We start from the raw sequence: 25155 nt of genomic DNA on the forward strand, positions 1-25155 counted from the left end.
CATGCGGGGCCTGCTGACCAGGCAGGAGCAAGAGGAGGGCAGGGGCTCCATTGTGACAATGTTTCAGGTTCTGGTTCTTAATCCCAGGTGGGGAACTGGATTCCAGGAGAGCAGCAGGATAAAGCCCAAAGAAGGGCACAGGAGCCATGCTTTGGTGCTGAGAGAACCCATCAAAGCTCCAGTAAAGGTCTAGCCCCTGGTTACCTGCCTCTCTAGCCTCTCGCACCTCCACCACCACCCTCCTCTTGTGCTCAGAGCACAGCCTAGGCCAGCGCCCCTTACAGCATCCAGAATACTTTTATTGCCAGAATCGAGGTACAGCCTGCTCAGAGCCCCTACAGGGCCCACCATTCAGGAAAAAAGGGAGAGACAGATGCCGGGCATGTACACAACAGAGAAAATCCAGCTCCACAGAAACCTTGTGGGAAATCCAATCAGCTCAGCCTGAATGTGGTTTTGGGACCCCAACTCAGAGGCTGGACCCAACTCTTGGCCTATAGCCGGTCACCCACTTGAAGCCCATTGCCACCAAGGCAGGCCCAGATTCTTCCTGCTATCAGAGGAAGACCCAGATAGTAACCCAGGGAGACAGAAAACTCCTGGGCGTGGCCTCAAGGCACCTGGCTCCCTCTCAGTCCTGTGCCAGGACACTTGGGCACTAGAGAGACCCCAGGGGCAGAATGGCAGTGTGGTGGTGGGGTTAGCAAGACAGTGGCTCAGGGTGACGATGAACAGCCTTGGCTGCTTCCTTGAGTTCCCTTTCTTCACGAGTACCTAGAAGGCCATGGCACTGGCCCCTTCCCGCATCCTGGAACCACAGTCCCAGGTTGGAGGGAGCCAGCTTTAATACTGGGCCAACAGCCCAAGTGAGGGGATCAGGGCTCCCAGGACATGGCCTCCAGAACTGGGGGCCCATCTGCTGCCCAGTCCAGAGCTAGGCTGCTCTCGGAGGTGAGGGAGATAGGAGTGGAGTGAATGTCCCAGGGACTTGGAGCCATAAAGAACACAACAAATTGCCTCTGCCTGCAGGGGACACTTGGCTCCCCCCAGGAAGCCACAGGGAAGCCAGCAGCTCCAGCCACCCATGGCCAGTGGCAAGCCTACGTGTGGCATGTGGAAAGGGTCACCCAAGGGGCCAGAAGCCCATCCCTGGGACCTTTGGGGACAGGACCACAGCACAGTAACACCCCTCACAGGAAGGCTGTGGAGCCAGGGCCCAGTAGGCATGTGTGAAAAGGCCACAGGGGTAGGAGGAATGCATGGCCCAGGCTGGGGATTGGGGCCAGAGGCCAGCCAATCCACCCTGCAGAGCCAGTCCTGAGGTCACAACAATCCCACCATCAGCAGTAGTCTTTCTGTCAAGGGTCCCTTGAGTCCAGACTCTCACTTCTTCCTTCTTCACTGCCACAGAAGGATAAGAAATAGCACTTCCTGTGGCAGATACTTCCCAGACCAAGACTCAGGGCCTTGAATGATTGGTCACAAACTGCTAAACTTGGTGGCCCACGACAGACGCAGAGGCCAAGAGAAGCCCTGTGGCCAAGCCATCCAGTAGCCCTGCCTGGCATAGGAATCAGGGCCCAAGAAGCACGCGTTTCAGATAGGCCAGGGTAGTGGCGTTGGCCAGCATCTCGATGTGCTCGCTACCTGGCAGCTCCTGCAATGACACCTGTTGTTCCTGGCGGCTGTGCCAGGCCCGGCACTGCAGGGCACTCTGCAAGTTCACGGTGCCATCGCCATCCCCAAAGCAGATTTTAGGGTCGCGGTCAGGGAAGCTCTCATAGTAGAAGGAGTCTGGTGTGGGGACACCAGTGCCGTAGAGGCAGTGCAGCCGCACACCAGGTGGCATCGTGGCTTCAACCAGCCCCTCTGTGTCCTGCCGCATGAGCCAGCCATCTTCAAAGCCAATGTCCTGGAAGAAGCTGCGATAGTCCCGAAGTGTGTAGTTGACCGTGGGTGTATGCACGAACACCTTCTCAGGTGACCAGGTATAGTTGTAGGGCAGCAGCCAACTGGTGGAGACAGCAGTCCGCTGCTGCTCCCGGATCTTCAGGGGCCCAATGACTGGGATCCGGTTGTTGTCACCTACAGGGAGAGGGCTCTAGTCAGTCTGTGCCTAGGAACTCGAGCTGGCTAGGCCCCAGCCAGTGGCCCAGTGAACATTCCTGCATCTCTACACTGTTATCATTATAACTCCCACCCCTGCATTGGCTTTTACTGTTTCCCTTTATTTTTGCTACACCTGGGAAGTACACAGCCGAGACTTGTTTTGTTTCTTTTGCACTTCCTCATCCTGGGTTTAGGCAGCACATACCCGCAGGGTGATTTATGTTTCCTCATCTCTAAACAGTAGCCTCCTCCAAGTACTTATCACCAGGCCTGTGTGCACGGACCTCGTCTAAGGTGAATCAGTAAGTTGGTAGCCCACAGACATGTTCCTGTTTCTCTTTGATTACACCGAACTGTGTACCTGTTTCTTTTCCTAAGCTCAGACCACCTTTCAGCCAGCTCTCGTCTCATCCCACTCACCTGCCTGTGCACCGACCTGGGTAGCCAGGCCTGCTGGGAACAGGGCAGGAGGGAGGCTGCAGATGGAGTCACAGTCCCTCACACACAGGCATGTGAACAACGCAAACACACCTGCCAGCCAGTGAGACCTCCAGGGGGTGAGCTGCAACTTGGGAACAGGGGCCTCTGGCCTGTTTAGGCCCCATGGTCACCCATCACCCCAGCCTGAAAGCAGGAGGGCTCTCTGACTGACCATAGGGCCTCAGCTCTGCCTGCTGGGGCCTGGCTCTAGGACTCCTGAGGAAAGGGAAGCCCCAGGGTTCCATGGACTTCTACCTCCCCAAACCACACCCCCACTCCTGGACTGCCAAGGGCCTGACAGAGCAGTTTCCCAGCATCGGAGGCAAAGCTCTAAAGGGACTCACAGGGAAACTCTAAAAGGGGCCAGGGCCCAAAAGCCACCAAGGCTCCTTGACCAAACTGAGGGCGTACCCATGTCTGTCCCTCCAGGTCCAGGCTGGACAGAGTAGATGGCTGTGATGGGTCCTCACTCTATCTGAATGTCTGGGCTCACTGTCCAGCCAATTCAGGATCACTACTGGGAGAGGTGCTGGGCCTGAACCAGTCACAATGCAGTGGACCAAGCAGGTCGGGCAGTGCTGGTGACTTGAAGAAGAAAGCTCATGAGAGGCTTGGCACAGCCCTGGCTCACAGCTCCCAAAGTGAGGGGCCATGAGTCTCCTAGCCAGACCTAGAGCAGGAAGCTCCACCCTATGGCTACAGCTGGCAGGTTCTGACACTCATGAAAAGGCAAGTGGGTTGGGGAGGAACCAGAATGGGGGTGGCTTTCCCAACCGTCAGGCAGACCTGCACCTGTTTCCTCCCTGTGCTGCTCACAGATGGAGGTGCAACTCTTAAAGAGAAAACTCTAGTCTAGCCTTCCTCCTCTGGGGCACAGGTGGAGATGAAGAAGTGAGGACGGGGGTAAAAGGGAGGGAGAAGTTCTTTGGATCAATCCAAGTTACACCAGCCGGGCCTGAGCACTGTGCGTGTATGTGTGTGTGTGCGTGCGCACAGGTGCACGATCAAGTATCTGTGTGATCAACAGTTATGCTACTCCATCTACATGCTGTAAGAAACTTGCACGGATTACAAGGGCTGTCACCTAGAGAGGTGAAATTAGGAGTAGTGTTAGATTCTGTCTTGGAAAAAAAGATATTTGAAAAAGAATGCCACTGTGGAGACAGAAGAGTGTTGACCCAGAAGAGACATGAAGGGTTCTGGCCTGAGAGGACATTGTGGAAGCAAAGAGAGGTGGCATTCCTGGAACCAGCCCCCCACTCTGGGCCAGGTAGCATCTTACCTGAGGCCAAGACGCGCAGGGTCTTGGCCACGCCCCCCCAGGGCGCGCCCAGTGCCACGAAGGCATGGATGTACTTGTCCTTCCAGGCCTGCGGCTGCCGCTGCAGAAAGTAGAGTGTGTACATGTTGCCCATGCTGTGGGCAACCAGCACCACGGGGCCCCCATACAGCTGGTACATCTCCTCGATCATCTCGCGGAGGGCCAGGAAGTAGGGCCCGTTTTCATCTGCAGGCCAGAGCCAGAGAGGGGTCAGGTGGGAAGGGTCCTAGGGCCTGAACCACTGACTGTTTCTCAGGTCAGACCCAGGACTAGGGCGGTAGGGAGGCTGCTAACATGTAAATGGGAGCATCGGGTTTTCCCACAGCTTTCATGAAGGGAGGAAGCAAAGGGGCTCCTTTTCTGCCCCTCAGCCTTATTATCTCTCCCAAGAGCTCAGAGGCCCAGAGGTCCTGGGGTGAGGGATGGGGAAGAACGGGACAGACTGACCAAGGGTGGTGACTGTGACCACAGACCCCCAGAGGTAGCCTATCCTTTCAGGCTCCTCTGAGCTGGATGCCAGAAGCCTGGGGTTAGGGGAGAGCCCAGGGCCAGGGGAGAGCCCAAAGCCTGTGGTGGCTATGACTATCTTGTCTCCGCCTTCCGAGACCTCAGAGAGGGAATGAGGGTGATTGCTTACTTGGGGCTCGGCGCCAGTCATAGGGGGCCCCTCGGACGTCCTCATCCCGTGTATAGCCCCAATCCACAAGGCTCTCCACCATCGTGTGGAAATAGGAACCTATAGACAGAAATGCACAGGATTAGAGAAGATATAGCTAGTGCCAGCCACCCACACCATGCCCACCACAGAGACTGTGACATCTAATGCAGGGAGGCCCTGGAGGAACACTACAGGGCTCTGTGCCCACCCTGATCAGAGACAGGTCACAGGCTATCCCTTCAAACCAGCAGACTTCCTCCAACTCCAGTCCAGCAGAACCCCCATCCCCATCCCCCAGAGGCCTTGAATAAGGGCTACACACCCACACTCCTTTTGCTGGGGTCCAGGAACTCCAATGAGAAGGTCTTCCCAAAGCCAGGGACGCGCACATCCACGCCGTCAGGAAACTGGGTGGTTCTGGATGTTTTGTTGTAAACCAGCCTGTCAGGAGAGGATATTGAGCCAGTGATCCAGAAGTGATACTGAGCTTGGTGTGTCCCAATACTGCATCGTGTCCCGAGCCATACTGCCTTCCCATCCCTGGGTTGGGTCAGATGTGCAGGGAGACCAAAAAGTAACAAAGCAGGTTTACAAAGCAGAGATCAGAGTAACCACATCCAAACGAGGACCTCCACCAAGGCTCACTTCCAGAACCCCTGTCAAGGCAACATTTCCTTCTCCACAGTGTCACCTACCCCAGAATGACGGTCTTGGACCTGGTTGGGAGAAGGCACTGCCATGAAATTCACATTTAACCGCCAGAGGCAGGCAGGCTCCCATCGCTCCATCTCCACGGACCCCCTCCTGCCACTCACCACAGCGTATCGCAGGGCAAAGGAGATGGTGAGCACAGCACACAGCAGGACCAGGCAGGGATCCCGCTCATGCCCGAGCTCCAGTAGCTGCTGTGTGGAAGGGCAGGTGGGAGGGTGGGAGGGGGAGCAAGGCCCAAAGAAATGCTGGGGGGGGGGGGCGGTGGGGAGAGGCAGGAGAAAGGCAGACCCAGGTAGGTACAACTGCACTGGACCCAGCAGGCAGCCAACCCTCAACCACAGCATCCACGGAGGAAGGGAACCTATCAGGCACATACGACCTGCTCAGTATCCCAAGGCCACAGCACCTGCCAGGCTGGAACTACAACAGGAAATTCCTAAGGCCATAACATAGCTCATGGCTGGCCAGCTACAGCCCTTTATTCGTTTTCTTTTGCTGTATAACAAACTACCACAGACTTAGCAGCTTCTAACGCCACACATAGTACCTCCTATTTTCCACACATAGTATCTCCTGTTTCTGCGGTGCAGAACAGAACCAGACAAGAGAGACCCCACCTTGGGGTTGAGGACATGGCGGCTGTACTGCCTCCCTTGGGAAGCAGGTCCTGGAGAAATGATGTGGACAGGCGGGAAGAGACAGGAGAAAAGCCTTGTGCCAGGCCAGGAACCCTGCTCTGACTTTGCCTCACATCAAAGAGGCAAATGCGCCCAAGAAAACACAGGAACCTGAAGTTCCTGGTGGTCCTGAGTCCCATCCCCCCTTAAAGATCAGCTGCAGAGAGCTGACAGTATCGATCCAAATAATAGGTCCTGGAGGCCCATTCTCTCCAGGGCAATCTGTAGATGATCCCAGTGGCCACCCAGCAAAATGCAGAAAGTTGTTCTGGAAAGCCAGAGCAGTTCTCTGCTGGATAAAAATTAAACAGGTCAGAGAACCAACAAAAGCAGGCAAGCCCCTCTCAGTGTCGGCCGGCGCCTCCAACTGGCAGTACCTGAGGCCATGTCTCCAGTACAAAAATAGAAATGCAGACCAACAGCCCAGAAATAACCCCGATCTGACCACACACAGAGGAGGAGACGGTCAACAAAGCAGGCATCATAAACAACAGGAAAGGCAAGGTGCCTGGGGAACCAGCTGACATGTCTCTGGGAGAAAAGTTTAATTTGTGAGACTCCATTCAGCTGAAACATTTATTGGGCACCAACTGTGTTCCTATTTCTATTGTGATAAAGATAAAACAGAGACACAGTCCCTGTCTTCAGGGAGCTCTGACTGAGAAGGAACCTCAGCTCAGCGTCACACAATTCGGGGCTTGAATCCTGGTTCTGCCACTCATCAGCTGAATGACTGTAAGCAATTCTGTAACCTCTTTGAGCTTCCAGATTTCCTCATCTAAAAAGCAGGTTTAAAAATAGCACCTTAGGCAGCACATATACTAAACATTGGCACGGTACAGGGAAGATTAGCATGGCCCTGAGTGGGGGAAAAACAGCACCTATTTCACAGGGCTGCTGTAAGACTAAGTGAAAGAAAGTATGTCCGATATACAGTGCCTGTATTCAATTTTGGGAAACAGCCTTGGAAACAATGATGACAGAGAAAATAAGCATGTGGCCTGGGGCAAAGAGAGGTGACACCTTCACAAAGGGACCAGGGCAAGGTTTTAAAGGGTAAATGAGAAGAAATTGATCAGGCAAAGAGTGTAGAAGTAGATTCCAGCCCGAAAGAACAGCATGTGCAGAGACACGGAGACGTGGCATGTCCTCGGAAGCACAAGTCGCAGGCACGGGAAGGGGTGGGGGCTGTGCTGAGCCTCTGAATAGGGGCTGGGACATAGCAACTATGTGTAGAGCCTGAGGGACAAGAGCAGCAGGAAAGGGAAGAAAGTTCTGCCTGGGAGAGTGCGGAGGCGGTGCTGACCAGACCAGACCAGACCAGGATGTGGGAAAGGAGAGAGGTCAGTGACCTCTAGAGGTGGAGATGACAAGGAATGGGCTCTGGAGGCCTATCTGGACCCCACCGGCGAGGGGCACCCCATCTGTTGCTCCAGCCCCAACCTGATGTTGTCAATCCAGCAGTCAATGGCGACAGGCAGCAGCAGTTCGAAGTTCAGCCAGAGCGTGAAGTAGCTGGCAGTCTTCTTGGAGCAGACGTAATGCACGACCGTTGGCTTGTCCAGCTTTGCCTCCAGCTGGTTGCCCAGATCACCAGGCACTGCAGAGAGGCATAGGACATGCATGAGCCCTGAGCCTGGCAGACTCAAGACCCCTAAGAACCTTGAAGTCTGCAGCAGAACCCCCAGCGGCCATGAATGCCATAGCAGACCACTGCAGTTCCACACCTCAAATTCAAGCACAGCACCAGAGGCAGGAAAATCAGAGAGCAGGGACCTTGACTAAGAGGCCATGCAGAAAAGCCACTATTGCCATGTGGTGCAGAGAAGCCTGCGGGGACGCCTGGGAGAGGCCTGACATGTTTTGTGGAAGGCTTCTAACGCTCTCCCCAACTCCAGATAAAATAAATCCCTTGGGTCTTCACCGGAACATCCTCCTGAGCCATTTAAAGACTATAGGAAGGGGGATCAGGGTGAAGTCACTTCCCCATGATGGGCCTCAGTTTCCTTATCTGTTAAATGAGATCTTGGCCTGAATTACCCCTACAAACACACTTCTCTACAACACATATTAATAGTTTCTATGGTTGTTGGGCCCAGATAAGAGCTCTGACCCCTCCTAGTTCCAGAACCCTGAAGTTTGGCCAAGGCCCTGTCATTAGATATATACCCTCAAGGCTTGAACGCCAAAGTCTTCCACCCACAGCCATTCCAAGCTACAGACAGAGCACAGAGGGCCTTGTTCACCCTTAGAGAGTGAGTGGGAAACAGGACAGAGCACTGGGCCACTGTGCCAGCCAAAATAGAGATGGTATTCCAGGACAGGCTTGTGGGAGGGAGGTGAAGAACAGAAATAGAAATACAGCTAAGAGAAGCTAGTGCCAGCCTACCAAGGTCCCCAGGCCTTACTGAAGGCCAGACCCCAGTAAGGTTCCAGAAAGCAGATCATCTGGAAGGCCCTGGCATGGCTGGGAGCCTGTGTTGGAGATAGCCACCCTGAAACAACACATTATTCCAGCCACAGACCAGAGGGGCGGGGTGTGACCAGGCCCTAAGGATGACTTCTCTCCACCCCAGCCAGCCTATTCAGGCCACACAGAGCCCTGGGGCCCTTGGGACACCCAAACCCATCCTCATTGCTTCAAAGCTCTTCACAGTCTATTTCCTCCCAATGACCTTTCAGGCCTCACTGGCTCTCACATGCCTCAACACCTCCCAAACACATCTCCATTTAGGATCCATGATCACTGAGTAAAACAACCAGTGTGGAGCTCTCCTTGGCACTGACTGGGAATCCAGCCCTGCACAGGGTGTGCCCTCCCTGTGCACCATCCCACTGTCTACAGGGCACCATGGGAAGCAGGTGTGGCAGCTGCCTTCACCTCCCTTCATGATGTGGGTGCAGCGGTGGGGAGTTCCCTTCATGATAGCCTCTGGATGACATGCCTGTGGGTTGGGCAGGGCAGTGTAGAGACCTTGGTCACCGTTTCCACCGAAGAGGAAATGGCAGAAAGAGGAAGTCACCAGTTCTGTTTTCCCAGACGTTCCTTGCCCTGCTCAGGCTATATGGCCTCTAAAAATAGCAGTGGCCACTTCCAGGGCCCCTCTGTGCCTGGTAGGAACTAGGACAAGAGTCATCTATGTGCTTTTCACCTCAAAGAACACTGAAGGAACATCTTTATTATCTCCACTTAGCAGATGAGGAGACTGAGGCTGGAAGAGGTGGAAATAGCCTTGCCCAGGGTCTTCTGAATCACTTCTCTGGTCTCTCTTTCCTCCACCACCAAATCAGAACCCACCCCTAGAGGATTCTGATCATCTGATGGCCAAGGTCAGATCCCTGCTTTGTGCCCAGGAGTAGGTTGTCCACTGCTCACCATGGAGTTTCCCATGACTTATGCCAGTAGCCTCACTCCCTGAAAGCTGGGCAAGTTAGGAATCTAGCTGCTCTGTGACTCTAGGTGGGGCCTGAGGCTCTGCTGCTATGACCTAAGATAAGCAAAGACTGTCTGAATTAACGAATGCACTAATGCTGGTGGAAAGGCTGTGTGCTAGGCGCAGACCACAAGCTTCCCAATGCCATACCCCTCATACCCAGAACTCCACAGGCCCACTCATGCTTGGCTCCCTGAGGCCCCCAGGATAAAGTCCAGATGATCCAACCAGTCATGAGCCTTATACAATCCACTTCTCCCTCTACTTGATTCCAGCCAGCCTGGACTGCTCACCTCCCTTCCTCTGCCTGGAACTCTCTCCTGGCCTTGGCTCCAGCTATATACTCCAGGAAGCCTTCCCTGACACCCACCCACCCAGGCTGGGTTAGTGGATTCTCTGTGCTTGCCCAGTACAGACTTCATCTCTGGGGGATCATGTTAGTCCTATCCTGCAAACATGGGGAAGACAGGGCCAAGTCTGTCCAAATCCCATGGTGAACCTGGGCCCAGGATCCCCCTGGAGTATTTCCTGGCCTGGAACTCCTGGTGGGCCTCCCTGGCACCACGCTGCTCACCAATCCTACCTTTCTGTGATCTATAATCACCCGCATTAAAATACTCTTAGCAGAAAGAGCATAGGGGGTCAAGCTGTAGCAGACTCAGTATAGAACTTATGCCTCAGATGCTCTCTGCCCTCAGGACTCCTGGCTGGCCACCAACACACCAACTCTGGATGGGAATGACAGCCTGGACGAGGCACTCAAGACCCCCCAGACAGAGGTCTCATCCCTGCCCATCACCACAAGGAAACACTCTGGCTCCTGTACGCTAGAGTTGCGACAGAGGAGCAGGTGGGTGGGGAAGGTCACCCAGCCCCAACATAGCCTAGTCCAACCAACTAGGTCTGGCAGGGGTAAGAGTACAGGTATGTTCGCGGACACCTGTTCATGGCTGTTGCCCGAACCCTCTCCCCTGTCCTCAGCCATCTTCAGTTTCCCTTAGGTCTCTCTCCTCCCTCAGGCCCAATGTCACCCATTTGATAAGCGGGGGGTGGGAGGCTGGTGGCCAGCTAGGAGAGCCATGCTTTCCCCAAAGAGCTTCCTTTCAGTAATGCTTTCAGAAACATGTGGGGCCAGAAGGATAAAAGGTGACAGCTTCCTAGCCAGCCCCAGGTCGACATGGAGGCCAACACTGAGGCCGCTCTACCCACCCTCACCAAACCTCAGGAATGGGGCTCCAGCAAACAGTCTTTCCAGCTGAAAAATGGGGATAAGGTGAGGCAAGGCTTGGGACTGACGCGGACAGGTAGAAATATGGACAACCGGATGGTAACTCTCCCACTCACCCTAATTTGCTACCCGGGCAGGTGGTGGGAGGCTGACCACACCCACGCCCAGCATGGCAGGAGGACCCACCGACCTAGTCGACAAGCCAGACACCAAGACGCTCCCGCATCTTGTGCTTAGAATAGAGGCAGAGTAGGAAGACAGCCCCGCCCGCACCACAGCCTGCCGGTCCGACGGACCCACCACCAGACGCGCGCCTCACCCAGCACCACCGGGGGGGGACGTCGAACCGGTTGCGCCGGGTCTGCAAGCAGCATCAGCAGCAGCAAGAGCAACAGCAGGCCACCCGGGAGCAGCGCCGCGCGGTCGGGGCAGACGCGGAGACCCATGGCGTGCGACCGCCGCTGCAGGTCCTAGATGCGGGTTCAGCGCTCCAGGCTGGCGCCTAGGCAGGGGCGACGGCGATGCGCTTAACCCCGCCGCCCGCAGCCGCCCGGCCAATCGGAGCCGCCGCCCGCAGACAGCCTACCAAATGGTGACTCACCGCCAGGCTCGGCCCTCCCAGTCGAGCGAGCCGCCCCGCCCCGGCCCCGCCCCCGGCCTGCTCCCCCGACCGCGTTGCGCGCCGAGCGCATCGATAGATCCGGGTATAACCTGGCTCCCAGGCTCTCAGCGGCCCCCCTGGGGACCTGGCTCGCGGGTGTGTACCTGCCCTATCCCTGAGTATCTGAGGTCCACGCTGTGCAGCCCTCACCCCCGCTTCCTGGCGCCTCCCTGACCTGGAGGATCTGGAACGGACCGGGCCGAGGGGGGATGCGGGCTCCAGAGCTCACCGCCGCAGAGCGACCCGGGTCAGAGCAAGAAGAGGGGAAGTGAGTCCCGCACAGTTCTTGGGCATTAGGTGACCAGGGGCTAATCAGCACCTTTGTGCACCCCCAACAACGGTTCTTCGCACTCTGCATTTTAGGGCGCAGAGTATGGTGTCACCCGGGCAGGTCGGGCGCAGGGTTGGGAGGGGGCTTGAACTTCCACCCTGCGCCGTGCTCCATCTGCAAGTTCCCCTGCAGAGCGGGAGGGGCATTGGGAGCTCGTGATCGACGCGCACGCCCACTCCGCGCAAACCTGGGGATCCAGGGAAGACATAGACCCCCTGCGCCGGGAATCACGTGTGAACAGAGTGGGCAAAGACCTGACAGCCCGTAATATGCCAGCACTATGGGTCACTTTGGGATAGAGGAACCAGCGTGTTTGAGAAATAGAGGTCTTGATCCTTCACACCCACACCCACTTCCAAGGGCCAGCTGCACCCTGGTCATACCGGCCTGGTCCCAAGACTTCTGTCCCTCCCCTTCCTTCTTGGTAAGCAGCTGACCCCAGGTTAGCCACCCATTATCTTGGCCTGCCCTTCAGAGCTATTACAGTGAAATACTTTTGTGATTGGGGTACCACCCTCTCTTAAGGTCCATCTCCCACCTTGGGCCGTGATTCAGGGCCCCCAATCCCAAAGCCCCTGCCTCCCCCACCTTCAGGCCTGACCCCAGCAGAGGGTTTCTGAAGACTCATCTGGTGAAGGCCCAGTGTGGGAAACCTTAGTGACCCTTCTGCCAAGGGGGTCCAGAGCCAAGGGTTTAGTTGAGGAGAGTAGGGATCAGTAGAACCTGGGCCGCCATGGACTCTGGCCACCGTCCAAATGCCTTGCTAGCCCAGCAGTATCAGGTGACCATGGACTCCTGGAAGGGCAGCCCGGTACTCAAGAGGGGTTCCCAGGTGCCCCACCCCCACAGGTCCTACAGATGTTAGGAGCCATGTCTGCTGGGGGAGGGGTGGCAAGGCCTGGCCAGCAATGACCCATGCTAGTACTGTGGAGAAGGGTGAGGTTGCAACAGAGGGAATGGCATGAAAAAAATGGCAAAAATATTTTTTTTTTTTTTTTTTTGAGACAGAGTGTCACTTTGTTGCCCTGGCTAGAGTGAGTGCCGTGGCGTTAGCCTAGCTCACAGCAACCTCAAACTCCTGGGCTTAAGTAATCCTACTGCCTCAGCCTCCCGAGTAGCTGGGACTAGAGGCATGCGCCACCATGCCCGGCTAATTTTTTTTTTCTATATATATTTTAGTTGGCCAGATAATTTATTTCTATTTTTAGTAGAGATGGGGTCTCACTCTTGCTCAGGCTGGTCTTGAACTCCTGACCTCGAGCGATCCACCGCCTCGGCCTCCCAGAGTGCTAGGATTACAGGCGTGAGCCACCGCGCCCAGCCTGGCAAAAATATTTTGTCTCTTTAAAATGTCCTCCACTGCTTTTAACTAAAACCTGCTTACCTGCCTCAGGCCAGTGGTTGGGAGGGGCAGGGTAAATCTTTTGTTATTTGTGCTAAAGGAGATGGTCCAGCCCAACCTGGTAAAGGCAGGTCCTAGGTGGAGGTCACAAGATTGTCTTCAGCTGAGATGGGAAAATCAAAATCATCAACTGTAGCTGAACAGTAATTACCTGAAGCCAAAACCCATCCTTTATTATTAGGACGATGGTGTTTCAGACAGGAGTCTCCATCCTCCTCCTTGCGGGCAAAGTAATAAAATGTCTCTTTCCTTCTCCCCAAAGCACTTGTTCTTGTTGTTCTGATGCTGCCTCAAGGACAAGTGGCCCAGCTTTCAGTAACAAGGTGAGGGTCCTCCCTTTTCACAATGACCCCACCATCCACCTGATCCCCCAAGCTGCAGACCTGGGTTCATCCTGGACCCTGGATGCCTTGGTACTTCCCAGCCCCACAACCTAAGTGGTCACTAAGTCTTGCCAGCTCTACCCTCCCAAAACTAAACTACCCTCATCCCCAAAACAGTCTCTTCACTGATGTCCCAATTTATGCCTTATTCCTGTGGAATGTTCTCCACATGCCATTTGACACCATTAAACATTGTCAGGTGCCATAACTCTCCTGTAACCCCACTGGCAACCCTTCCATGGTATGCATCTCACTCAGTGAGTGAGGACCCTGCAAAGTACTCTCTGGCCCTGTCTCCCCAAATTCCACCCCCCATCTTCCCCAGCTGCCTCATCTCCAGTTTCAGTGGCTTCCTGGAACAGACAGCCTTATTCCCCGTCAGGACTCCTGCACTTGCTCCACTGAGACCACTCCGCATTCCCCAGTTCTGGGGACTTGATTGAGCTCTGCACTTAGGCCTCAGCCCAGACAAGACCAGTGAATTTGAAGCAGCCCCTGCCTGGCTCCCATAAGAGTGTAATGGCTACAAGAGCAAGCGTCTTGCCTGTCCTGTTCCTCCTGTGCCATCCTCAGTTACCGGTTACTACCTAGCACAGCCCCTGGCACACAGCACATGCTTAATAGATGTCGAATGAGTGAGCAACACACCCCTTTTTCTACAACCCCTCCCCTCCAGGAGGGGGTCCTGGTGCCTGTGAGACCTAGAGGAGGACATAAGGGGCTGAGAGGTCAGCAGGGCTGGATGTGAGTTCCAGAAAAGATTAGGAAAGAGGGAGGGTATTAAACCCAGAGACTGAGGAGCCAGGCCAGCTGTGCTGTCTTCCCTCAGATAAGCATACAGCCAACAGCCTTTGTCCCTCCTGTTTCTGGGCCCTTTGCATTTCCTTTCACTGGTCCAAGCTCCAAGCTCCCCTACCTGGACCAGATAGGTAGCTGGGCTTGAGGCAACTAAACTGAGACCAAGGCTTCTGAGCTGGTACGGTGGCCAGAGCTGAGCCCATTTAGAGGCCAGTGGATTCTCCATAAAGCTCAAAGCTGAGCAGACCCCTGTCCTTCTGACTCCAGAGTCTACCGGCAGTCACGAGAGGCCTAATACTGATGCACTTTACCACAGAACCCTGGAGGCAAAGGGCCCAGAACTGAGCCACTAACCTGGCCTAGGTATGGAGGAAGGCTGCCTGGGGGAAGAGTCATTAGGGACAGGTCTTGAAAGATAAGCAGGAGCTTTCCCGGAAAACAAAGGGCTGGGTGGGTAGGTGGGTGCCCCAGGCAGGGAGCTCAGCCCATGCAGCAGCCTGGAGACCTAAAGAATCCCTAGTGTGTCCAGAGCACTGGGTGGGGCAAAGGCTGGCTGAGAGTGGAAGAGAGAGAAGTTGAGGGCCTGAAAACCAAGGTTAAAAACTTAGCCTACGTCCAGGGAGCCAGGAGCCACACGAAGATTCTAAAGCCAGAGGGTACTGGCCTGGGGGTTGCATCGAGGGGCTCCCCCTCTTCACCTCTGTCCTGGTCCCCTGGTCGCCCTCCCCTGCGCGCTCCGCCTCTTACCATCCGGGTCTGGCAAGAGCCAGCGCGCCCCCTGGTGGGTACTCAGTGGCGGTTCTGCGAAGGCGCGGAGATGGGAAACCGCGACAAGCCCAGGGCGCTAGCTACTCCGGTGGCCCGGCGGGCAGCTGTTGGGCCCGCCAGTGTGAATCCCCGCAGTGACCCCCAGCGTCGAATTCTCTTCCATCGCGGGATCAGTTCTGACCGGGAAGGGAGGGGGAGGACGCTTTCACACCACTCCTAGATGCCCTGAAGGTTCCCCGAGATCCGCCACGCTGCCCGTCCCCCGCGAGGGCCCCCACCCCTCTATCTGCCCCAGCCAGAGCGCCGGCTGCCTTGAGGGCTCCAGCCCAGGTGGGCCTCAGAGAGCGGAGGTGAGGATGGAATTTTGTGAGTGTACCTCCACCAGACCCAATCCCTTTTTCCAAATATCTGGAGGGCAGTTTGGGAGACCTGGAGGCGTCTGGCTTGGGGTGGGCTGGGCCGTTGTACCTATCTCCTATTCATTAATTCACGATTCATGATTAATGGGGGTGGGAGGCACTTTTCAGGGAAGTACAAAAATCTCAAGCTACAGAAGGGATCCCAGCTACGCAGGGAGGTACCTTGAGAGGAGAAAATCTGGAGGAAGAGCTGGGGTTAACTAGAGCACGGGCAGGAAAAGACACAGATGAGACTCCACTGCAAAGGCCCTGTGGCCAGAGGGCGGCTTACCGTTGCTGAAATACCCTAAGAAGAAGCCTTAGACAACAATTCATTCATTCAGTGCCAGGTCCCATGATAGGAGATGGGGGATGAGCCTCCGTCTTCAAGGATCAGATGATGGGGGCGGGGGCAATAAATGATTAATAAATCATGTTAGAAGTGGGTTAAGTGGGGGGTGAGGTAGGAGGTAAGGAACTATGAGTGCCGGTTGGGGGATAGGAGTGAGTAATAATGGGATCATCTGGGAGGACCCAACTAAAGGAGACGAGTAACGGAGTTCAGCAGAGCAGGAGCTCCCACGTTATTTGAACGGATCGGTTTTTTCCAGAACCCAAGGGTGATGGGGACAGCCGGATAGACGCTAGGGAGTTTGGGGGAGCCGCCCTATGCTGCCAGACCGGTGCCTCAGGTTCACCACTCAGCTGGGACCTGCACACGCATGACTGCGTCTCCAGTGGGAATACGCCCAGGACAGCCAGGGGTGCCACAATAGGGAGGTCACCTCGAGACGGAGGCTTCCCAGAGGATCGGGCGCTGAGACCCGCGCTGAGACAGTAAGTGGGAGCGCGAAGGTCTAGAAGCTGAACGTTTGGGGGTCACCAGGAGGGGCCAGACTGAGACCAAGTAGCACCCGGGCCTCCTGGCAGGGGCGCTAGGGCTCTGTCCAGGAGGAGCAGGAACTCAGGAGTCGCGAAGGCAGCGACGCCGGTCAGCGGAGCTTTAGAAACACGCGGCGTAGGGCGGCCGGGGTGAAGGGGCGTTGGCTGGAAGGGCGTGGCCCGCACGAACCCCGCGCGGCGCGGGCGCGCTCCCGGGAGGCAGGGGGAGGGGCCTTATCCCACGGTCGCGCCCCGCCCCGAGAACAAATATTTGACATTCCAGGCTTATCGTGGGGGCGGGGCCTGATTCGCTTAGCACTTCCGGGGGTGGGGACAAGCAGGTGGGCGCCCGGTTGGGCGTCTGCAGAGTAGCTGCCACCACCGTAAAGAGCAAGTGGTAATCGCCCGAACCCGCCGGGCCAGGAGTGCATCTCCCAGTCGCTATGTCCCAGCGCGACTCACTTCCGTCCAGGGCGCCTCGATTTCTTCAGTTGCCAAGTGGGAACATGCTGCTGCGGGACAAGGCCTCGGAGGGGCTCCATCCACCCTGAGCTCTCTAACCCCCAGGCAACCCCCTTCCCCGGCATGAGCTGGGGATGCGCCCGGGTCCCCTGCTCTCTCCTGTTGTCCACAGGTCCGGACGCAGCGCCCTGCTTGTCCGGAAGCACGAGGTGCAACTCCCGCTTGGGTGTCGAGTCGGGCTTGACAATCCCTTAGCTCCAGCCAGGCTGGAGCCCCTCCTTCCCGCCGCATTATTCAATTTCTCAATTACGTAAATGGAAGAGTTTGGGAAAGTACGGGGAAGCCGGGAAACGCACCGTAAAGGAGCCTCAAAGGCGGGAGCGCTCAACGCGGGGCTGTCCGAACTGGGTTGTTGGTCCGGGATGGAGGATCTGCAGCCGCCACGCGCCCATACTCAACGCGAGCCACCCCCGCCCCCACCGCCAGCAATCTCCAAGCAACAGGCCGGTCGTCAGGCAGCGACAACAGGCAGGCGCCCCACGTGGGGTAGGGGTGAGGCTCCAGGCCCGGACTATCCTGCTCATCCTCGTCTAGAATGCAGCTCTCAGGAACTGGGGAAGAGGGGAGTGTGTTCCTCTTTCCCCAGCATCGAGGCTTACTCACCTCCAGCCCACAACGACCACGCTTTGGCACTTCCAGGAGCCGGGCCAAGGCCCTGGCATCTGTGTGGACGAGCCCTTACCTGTGATCTCGGGTGACCACTCCACAGCTCCATGGACCCCTGACAATCCCTGCCGCCCTCCCCTTCCCCAGCCGACCTCAGATGATACCCTCCAAAGGCCTCCGGATGATACCCGGCAATTCCCACCGCCCCCCTTGACCCTTGGTGACTTCCACCAACCCCAGACCTGCTGTCGTTGACCCCCACAATCCCCAGACTGTTTCCTGGTGACTTCCACAGGTCCCGTGTGACCCTCACGGACTGGAGAAGGCCCCTGGTCTTTGCGCGTTCCTTTGTGAAGACCTCGTGGTCCCTGGGGGCGGGGGTGAGCAGGAGAATAGGTTCGCCACAGGAGTCAGGCGGACCAGCCGGGAAAGTGGGAGTGCGGCTCCTGAGCGCGCGCCCAGGCCGGGAGTGAGAGTTCCAGCGTCCTGGGCTGGGTTCTGGCGGCCCTCCCCCAAGGTTCCCGGGGCCGCCCTCGGTCACGTGGCCGGTGGGGCCGGCAGGTAACTCTCCCGGAGAGGGCGGGGGCCGGTAGCCGCCCCGCCCCGTGGGGCGCCCCGGGCGGGTCTCAGCGGCGCCCACTGCGCCAGCCGGGCCGCGGGTGCCGCCCCCGACACACGGTGTCCCGCCCAAGCTGATCTGCGTCTGTCGGTCTGTGCGTGCGTGCGCCTCGTCGGTCCGCGTGTGTCTGGCCGAGCGCCCCCTTCCTCTGCGGCCATGACTCCGCCGCCGCCCCCGCCCCCGCCCCCAGGCCCGGACCCCGGGGCAGACTCCACCGCGGACCCATGCCCAGGGCCAGGATCACTGGTCGTCCTGTTCGGGGCCACAGCCGGTGCGCTGGGGCCAGACCTGGGCTCCGACGAGACTGACTTAATCCTTCTAGTCTGGCAAGTGGTGGAGCCGCAAAGCCGCCAGGTAGGGTGGAAAGGAGACGGTAGGGGTCCCGAGGGACCTTCAGGGCCCGAGGGGCGCCGCAGCTGATCGGTTTCCCCCGCCGCTCGCAGGTGGGGACGCTGCACAAGTCGCTGGTTCGCGCCGAGGCGGCAGCGCTGAGTCCGCAGTGCCGGGAGGCAAGCGGCCTGAGCGCCGACAGCCTGGCGCGGGCCGAGCCGCTGGACAAGGTGCTCCAGCAGGTGAGCACCGGGCCCAGGGTGGGTGGCGGCACGGCCGGGCTTCTGGGCGAGAGAGGAGGCAGGAGGCGAAGGCCTGGCGCGCCACAACCAACTGGCCGGGGCGCTAGGACGGGGTCTTATTTGAAACTTCGAGCGATTCCTGCGTGTGCGTGTCCGCGTGTGCGGGCCATTCCCGGGGTGCCTTTTCGACCTGTACAGGGCTCCACTCCTACTTAGGGGGTGGGGATGCAGGCTGCGGGATCCATCCCGAGTTCCCGGCCTGCGTGGGGAGCAAGGCTGAGACGCCTCTGGGTCAGGTCACCCAGAGCCGCAGCCGGAAGCGGGAGGGTCACGCCGCCCTGACTTGGCCATAGGTCATCGGTCCTTGCCGCCCGCGTCCCTGGCCCGCCTGGGAGCCGCTGAAGCGGGGGCGTAGGGCGGTGTCTGCCCCAGAGGCAGACGCCGCCAGGTGTAAGCTGCTCGTCTAGGCCTGTCCCGGCCGGCCAGCCAGGCGTGGGCGCTGTCCGAACCTCGCCTGGGGGCCACCTGCCTGCTGAGTGCAAAGGCCTGGGGGGCCTCCCGCGCCCGGCTGAAGTGCGAGGTGGTCTCCACTGTTATTTTGTTATTCTTATCTTCACTACCGTGCTCACCCTGTGCCTGACTTTTCTTCAGTGTAATGAGTGTAATTCCTTTTCATGCACAAATTCTTTCATCTTCCAACAACTCTGGTGGTTCCTGATGAGGAAACACAAAGATGCCGAATCTGAGTCTCATCCCGGGAGGGCTCCTAGCCTGGCCCCCCGCTTGGGGAGTTTGCTGAAGAGCTGGGTTGCCCTTGCTCTGCCAGCCTGAGGTTGTAAAGTGTCACAGAATTGACTGGGGTGGGAGTAGGGGTTTCCTGGGTCTGTGATTAGTGCTTATAAGTCTTATTCAGTGGGAATGGAGGCTGGGGGAGGGGCTGGGCGGCCTCAGGAGTGCCACCCCCTCTATGAACAAACAGCTCAGTGCCATCCGGTCGATAGGGTGTGGGTCAAAGCTCATGCTGCCTCTGGTGTCCAAGTGTGGAGCTCTGTCCTTGGAGTTTCTCTGCCCTCGGTTGGTTGGTTGGACCTAGGGGCGGGGCTGCCATTGACCGTGAGCCTTTCAGGCTTCAGGCAGGCCTGGGCCTCCCCCACCTGTCTGAGGGTGGTGCTTGGTCAGGGACAGGTTTAACCTGCTTTGCTCCGCCCCTTCCCACCTGCTTGTCCCACTCCACCAGGTGTTTGCTCTGGCCCCACTCCAGACTCCTGGAGTGTGTGTGATGGGGGCTTGGGTTATGTGTGACTGCTCTCATTTGGCCTGGAGGAGTTGACAGTGGACTGCCAGGAGGGGGGTGAGGTTGGGGGGATGGGACACAGGATCAGGCCCAGCAGGCGTGGCCTCCTCCTCCCTAGGTAAGGTAGGGCTGAACATCTGGCTGAACCAGCTCTGCAGCCTGCCTCCTTCCTCCTCCTGCCCACCCCTTCCTGCCTGCCCAGCTGTGAACGTTTCTGTCTCTCTCCCCACTCTTATTCCCAGTTCTCCCAGCTGGTGAGCAGGGATGTGGCTCTGCTGGGCGGGGGCCCCTACGTGCTCTGCACTGATGGGCAGCAGCTGTTGCGACAGGTTCTGCACCCTGAGGCCTCCAGGAAGGTATGCCACTGAGGGCACAACAGGGGATAGGGCTTCCAGGACCCCTGATGTTGTGGGGGTGGGCAGGGCACCTCAGTTCCCCCATTTATCCCCACTCCTGTGTGCCCCCAGAACCTGGTGCTCCCCGACACCTTCTTCTCCTACTACGACCTCCGCAAAGAGTTCCACATGCAGCACCCGAGCATGAGCCCTGCCAAGGACCTCACCGTGGCCACCATGGCACAGGGTATCTGTGACCCAGCGGCGTTGGGTGGACGGGTGGCTTCAGGCTGTATGTGTCTGAGTTTGTGCATGCTGGTGGGTGGGTTACACCAACACATGCAAGTCTGCATTACCTGCTGAGTCCTGGAGTGTACCCGTGTCTTTGTACTAGGTTATGTTTGCAATGTGGGCATATGTCTATGTATATCTGGGCTGGGGACCTGTAAGTACACACATGAACTGGGCCAAAACAAACATATATGGTGGGCTTCTGCATGTGTCTGCAGAGGGGACTTGGGCCGAGGTGTGAACAAGATTAGCGCTCATGCTGGGTACCCCAGGGCCTCTCATGCTGGGATTTCTTCATTGTCACTTATCTGCCTGTAGACTTGGGACTGGAGACAGATGCCACAGAGGATGACTTTGGGGTCTGGGAAGTGAAGACAATGGTAGCTGTCATCCTCCACCTGCTCAAAGGGCCTAGCAGTAAGATTCCCCTTACTGCCTGTCACCTGTTCTCAGGATGCATTGAATGTCTGGCTACTACTTTCTCAAAGTCCTCCTCTCCAACTGTGACCTTCTCTAAGAGACTGCAAGATGGAAGCCCCTTTGTCACCTCCTCCTCTCCCTCAACTGTCCTCTTTTTGCAGAGCTTGGTGGGGAGAAACCCCCTCCACCAGACCCTGCTGATGCCCATGCCTTCTCCCCTCACTAGGTCCATTGTTTTCCAAGCCCGAGGTGATCAAGCAGAAATATGAGACAGGGCCTTGGTGAGTGTGGGAGCAGGGGCGGGGGCGAAAACAGCTGGACAGCGCTGACCCTGTGCTCTGCCCCCACAGCAGCAAGGCTGATGTGGTGGACAGTGAGACTGTGGTACGGGCCCGTGGGTTGCCCTGGCAGTCATCAGACCAGGACGTGGCTCGCTTCTTCAAAGGGCTCAACATCGCCAGGTGAGTGTGGCAGGACGGGGGGGTCCAAGAAGACAGGTCTAACTAGGAGGCACTAACAGCACTGGCTCCACAGGGGTGGTGTAGCGCTCTGCCTCAATGCCCAGGGTCGCAGAAATGGTGAGGCCCTCATCCGCTTTGTGGACAGCGAGCAGCGGGACCTAGCGCTGCAGAGACACAAGCACCACATGGGCGTCCGCTATATTGAGGTGGGGCTTTGGGCTGGGAGTGGAGCAGGGCAAAGCCGAGCCAGACCTGAGACCCATGGGGCTGTTCCATCTGTACCCACAGGTATATAAAGCCACAGGGGAGGAGTTTGTAAAGATCGCAGGGGGTGAGTGTGCCCCCAGCAGAGCCTGGCTCCCTGGTTCTTGACCCATCTCCCACTTCCCCACTGGTCCTTGCCTCTCTGCTCCCGTGTGGGTGGGTATTCAGAAGAGCATGGGTGAAGTCAGCAGGTGACGCCCATGCCCTCCACCCAGGCACATCACTAGAGGTGGCTCGTTTCTTGTCACGGGAAGATCAAGTGATCCTGAGGCTGCGGGGACTGCCCTTCTCAGCTGGGCCAACGGACGTGCTAGGCTTCCTGGGGCCAGAGTGCCCAGTGACTGGAGGTGCTGATGGGCTGCTCTTTGTGCGCCACCCTGATGGCCGGCCAACTGGTGATGCCTTTGCCCTCTTTGCCTGTGAGGAGCTGGCACAGGCTGCGCTACGCAGGCACAAGGGCATGCTGGGTAAGCGATACATCGAACTCTTCCGGAGCACTGCAGCCGAGGTGCAGCAGGTGAGCACCCAAGGCTCCCCACCCAGCATGCACTGATTCTCCAGGGTGGCCCTTTGGTCCTCTGTACCTCTGCTCTACTTGGCATGACCAGCCTGTTGCTGCCTTCCTTACTAGGTCCTGAACCGCTATGCATCCAGTCCACTTCTTCCCACACTGACTGCCCCACTGCTGCCCATCCCCTTCCCACTGGTAGCTGGGACCGGGAGGGACTGTGTACGCCTTCGAGGTCTGCCCTACACAGCCACCATTGAAGACATCTTGAGCTTTCTAGGGGAGGCAGCAGCAGACATCCGGCCCCACGGTGTGCACATGGTGCTCAACCAGCAGGTGAGGCTGCTTCTGGTTGGGGGACACACATAAATAGTTAGGAAGGGGTGTGTCTTAGGGGTAAGGTACTCTTGCAAATGACAAACAACTCATAAATGTGTGCACAGGGCCGGCCATCAGGTGATGCCTTCATCCAGATGACATCAGCAGAGCGGGCCTTAGCTGCTGCTCAGCGTTGCCATAAGAAGGTGATGAAGGAACGCTACGTGGAGGTGGTCCCCTGCTCCACAGAGGAGATGAGCCGTGTGCTGATAGGGGGCACCTTGGGCCGCAGTGGCATGTCCCCTCCGCCCTGCAAGCTGCCCTGTGAGTGCCCCAGGGGCTGGGGAAGAAGGAGGCCTGTGGGGGCCAGGCTGTTATAAGCCCCCACTTTCTATAGTGGGGACTCCTTTCTGGCTGCCCCACCCAGGGCATTGGTGGGCTCTGTGCAGATGCACTTTCTACTTCTGCCTCTAGGCCTCTCGCCACCCACCTATGCCACCTTCCAGGCCACCCCAACCCTCATTCCCACTGAGACTGCAGCTCTGTACCCCTCTTCAGCACTGCTGTCAACTACAAGGGTGCCTGCTGCCCCCAGCCCTGTTGCCTACTACCCAGGGCCAGCCACTCAACTCTACATGAACTACACAGCCTACTACCCAAGGTACATAGTCCTGCTCCCTGTCCTAGTTTTGGGGAGAGCCATGATCCCTGTTCTGGGCCGGATAACCCAAGGTCTGTTGGAGATTGGACTTTGTCCTGAGATGAGAAAGAGTAACAGGTGTGAGATGGTTAATGCCATCTACAAAACAGATTGGAGATGACTCTATAGAGGCAGGGGTCTTAGGGGAGGAAGAACTAAACTAAGAACAAGGCAGAGGCAAGGGAGGAAGGAGGCAGGTCTTGGTCTAGGCCACAGGTGGAATGCACTACTAAACCCATGTCTCTCACCCTAGCCCCCCAGTCTCCCCTACCACTGTGGGCTACCTCACCACATCCCCTGCTGCCCTGGCCTCTGCTCCCACCTCAGTGTTGTCCCAGCCAGGAGCCCTGGTCCGCATGCAGGGTGTCCCATACACAGCTGGTATGAAGGATCTGCTCAGCGTCTTCCAGGCCTACCAGGTGAGATTATGTGGCTGGAGGGCTTGAGGACTTGGCTGAGCCTAGAGCTCTCTGCCTTAAATCTGTGTCCCTTCTGCAGCTAGCCCCTGATGACTACACCAGTCTGATTCCTATTGGTGATCCTCCTCGCACTGTGTTACAAGCCCCCAAGGAGTGGGTGTGTTTGTAGGTGAAGAAGCCAGGAGGTAAGAGCTAGCTGATGTCCTCAGCTAACATGCCTCTCCTATGTCCAGAGGATCAGTTCCCTCTACCTGGTGGCTTCTTTCTGGCTTGCCAAAGTTCTCAGAAAGCACCTAGAGGAGCCTAAGCCCCAGCTCCATCCTCTACTTATTCCTCTGCCTGTTTACCCCAAAGATGATGGCTGGACCCTGCATGCAGGGCTAGGGGTGGAATGGGGGCTAACCTGATGGCCTGAGCCATGCCTCTTGAGTGGCACCTTGAGAGCCCTTTGGTCTGTCCTGGCTGTGGCCCAAGCCCACAGATATTGTGAGGCCGACAGGTCTACAGCAGGCTTGCTTTCTTTTTAAAAATGTAAGCTCTGGTACCTTCAATGTATGACTCCTGGGAGAATCAAGGGTCCATCTGAGCCTCTGAGTAAAGATCCCAATGTTCTACCTCCCCGTCACTCTGGGTAGGGTAGGGTAGGGGGACAGACCAGCCCCCGCCCTCAGGATACCTGGATCTCAGAGACCATGTTGTGCCAGGTGGTCCCACCTAAGGATGCTAGCTCCTTCCCCTCCAGCACAAGGAATATCAGATGGCAAAACCGGCAAGCTATTTTGATGGACTATGCTGCAGTATCCCCAGAGGACACTAGGGGGCAGGAGCCCCCCCCACAAAAACTCAGGCTTGACTTTGAAAGGGGACTTTCTGCCAACTTTTCATGCACACCTTGAGAGGGCCAGTTGTCCTGAACCCAGAAGACACTGTGGAATGTCCTTTGCACCATTAAAGGGTGCAGAACTGAAGCCTCGGAAGGAATCTGGAACTCTTATCCTCTCCATAAAAGTTCCTGACCAAGTGGACTTTTTAAAAGCTGCAGTATCCTTAGCTTTGCCCCCAGAGTGAGGGGTTCTACACCAGCCCCAGGTGGAGGAAAACTCAGACAGATTAAGGAGACTGTTGATCTGTCACCATTTATTATTTCAGCACTATTAACTGTGGAGCCTAAACTGCTGGCTCTTCTTCCCTTTGTATTAATATTTGTGTAAGGAGCACTGCACTCCTATTAAAGGTTTTGAAATACAAAATGTACAAGAAAACACAATCCCAAATGCTGTAAACATAACTGAGAACCAGTTCCTTTACTAAACATCCATTTTATAAAATACAGGGTTTCAACTGAGCCCATGTGAGCCTCAAAGATCTGTTCTGAATATCAAAAATAGGGCTTCACAGCCAGGCCCAGCAGAGGTCTGGTGATAGTGGCTGGCCCTGGGTAGGGCGGTTTGCAACCCAGGCAGCAGCACCACGCATGAACCCGAAGACATCTGTTCCTTTTAAAGCTGTTTTCAGCCATGTTTCTCTGTGTGTCTCCAGTAAGCAGAAGGCGGCTCATTCTACTCCCCAACCCAAGATCTAG

The 25155-nt window shown here is 56.9% G+C and overlaps 2 protein-coding genes across 12 annotated transcripts; one reads left to right on the forward strand and one right to left on the reverse strand.

Annotated features, from left to right (window-relative positions):
* Positions 1 to 278: 278 nt before the first annotated feature.
* Positions 279 to 17869, reverse strand: PLA2G15 (phospholipase A2 group XV). 6 transcript variants are annotated; one of them, XM_045533424.1, is made up of 6 exons: positions 17608 to 17782; positions 7403 to 7559; positions 4891 to 5009; positions 4548 to 4646; positions 3872 to 4096; positions 279 to 2085 (listed from the first exon to the last, which is right to left on the reverse strand). In XM_045533424.1, exons 4-6 carry the CDS (start codon positions 4627 to 4629, stop codon positions 1574 to 1576), a joined length of 819 nt encoding a protein of 272 aa, XP_045389380.1. In that variant the 5' UTR covers positions 4630 to 4646; positions 4891 to 5009; positions 7403 to 7559; positions 17608 to 17782; the 3' UTR covers positions 279 to 1573. The 6 variants fall into 6 exon arrangements, with proteins under 6 accessions (XP_045389380.1, XP_045389383.1, XP_045389378.1 ...); XM_045533427.1 differs by lacking the exon at positions 17608 to 17782 and adding an exon at positions 14944 to 15035; XM_045533422.1 differs by lacking the exon at positions 17608 to 17782 and adding an exon at positions 10941 to 11161.
* Positions 17870 to 17922: 53 nt separating this feature from the next.
* ESRP2 (epithelial splicing regulatory protein 2) lies at positions 17923 to 24918 on the forward strand. 6 transcript variants are annotated; one of them, XM_045533433.1, is made up of 16 exons: positions 18024 to 18345; positions 18435 to 18563; positions 20100 to 20213; positions 20325 to 20439; positions 20802 to 20900; positions 21130 to 21184; positions 21254 to 21364; positions 21438 to 21570; positions 21653 to 21695; positions 21844 to 22145; positions 22260 to 22472; positions 22580 to 22778; positions 22929 to 23115; positions 23408 to 23573; positions 23653 to 23758; positions 24278 to 24918. In XM_045533433.1, exons 1-15 carry the CDS (start codon positions 18148 to 18150, stop codon positions 23740 to 23742), a joined length of 2154 nt encoding a protein of 717 aa, XP_045389389.1. In that variant the 5' UTR covers positions 18024 to 18147; the 3' UTR covers positions 23743 to 23758; positions 24278 to 24918. The 6 variants fall into 6 exon arrangements, with proteins under 6 accessions (XP_045389388.1, XP_045389389.1, XP_045389393.1 ...); XM_045533432.1 differs by having other exon boundaries at positions 17923 to 18345; positions 23653 to 24918; XM_045533437.1 differs by having other exon boundaries at positions 21227 to 21364; positions 23653 to 24918.
* The last annotated feature ends 237 nt before the right edge of the window (positions 24919 to 25155 follow it).

The sequence above is a fragment of the Lemur catta genome, chromosome 20 (assembly GCF_020740605.2).
Source record: "Lemur catta isolate mLemCat1 chromosome 20, mLemCat1.pri, whole genome shotgun sequence".
Classification (NCBI taxonomy): Eukaryota; Metazoa; Chordata; class Mammalia; order Primates; family Lemuridae; genus Lemur; species Lemur catta.

Bases quoted from the DNA above. Each gene is read 5' to 3' on its own strand.
- PLA2G15 (XM_045533422.1), bottom strand. From the start codon at position 11,067: ATGGGTCTCCGCGTCTGCCCCGACCGCGCGGCGCTGCTCCCGGGTGGC. The intron at 5,010-7,402 runs GTTGGGGCTGGA...CTCTCCTGACAG, and splicing joins TGCTGGATTGACAACATCAG to GCTGGTTTACAACAAAACAT. The intron at 4,647-4,890 runs GTGTGTAGCCCT...TTCTGTCTATAG, and splicing joins CCCCAGCAAAAGGAGTGTGG to GTTCCTATTTCCACACGATG.
- ESRP2 (XM_045533437.1), top strand. From the start codon at position 18,148: ATGACTCCGCCGCCGCCCCCGCCCCCGCCCCCAGGCCCGGACCCCGGG. The intron at 20,901-21,129 runs GTAAGATTCCCC...TCCCCTCACTAG, and splicing joins CCTGCTCAAAGGGCCTAGCA to GTCCATTGTTTTCCAAGCCC. The intron at 21,571-21,652 runs GTGGGGCTTTGG...CTGTACCCACAG, and splicing joins TGGGCGTCCGCTATATTGAG to GTATATAAAGCCACAGGGGA.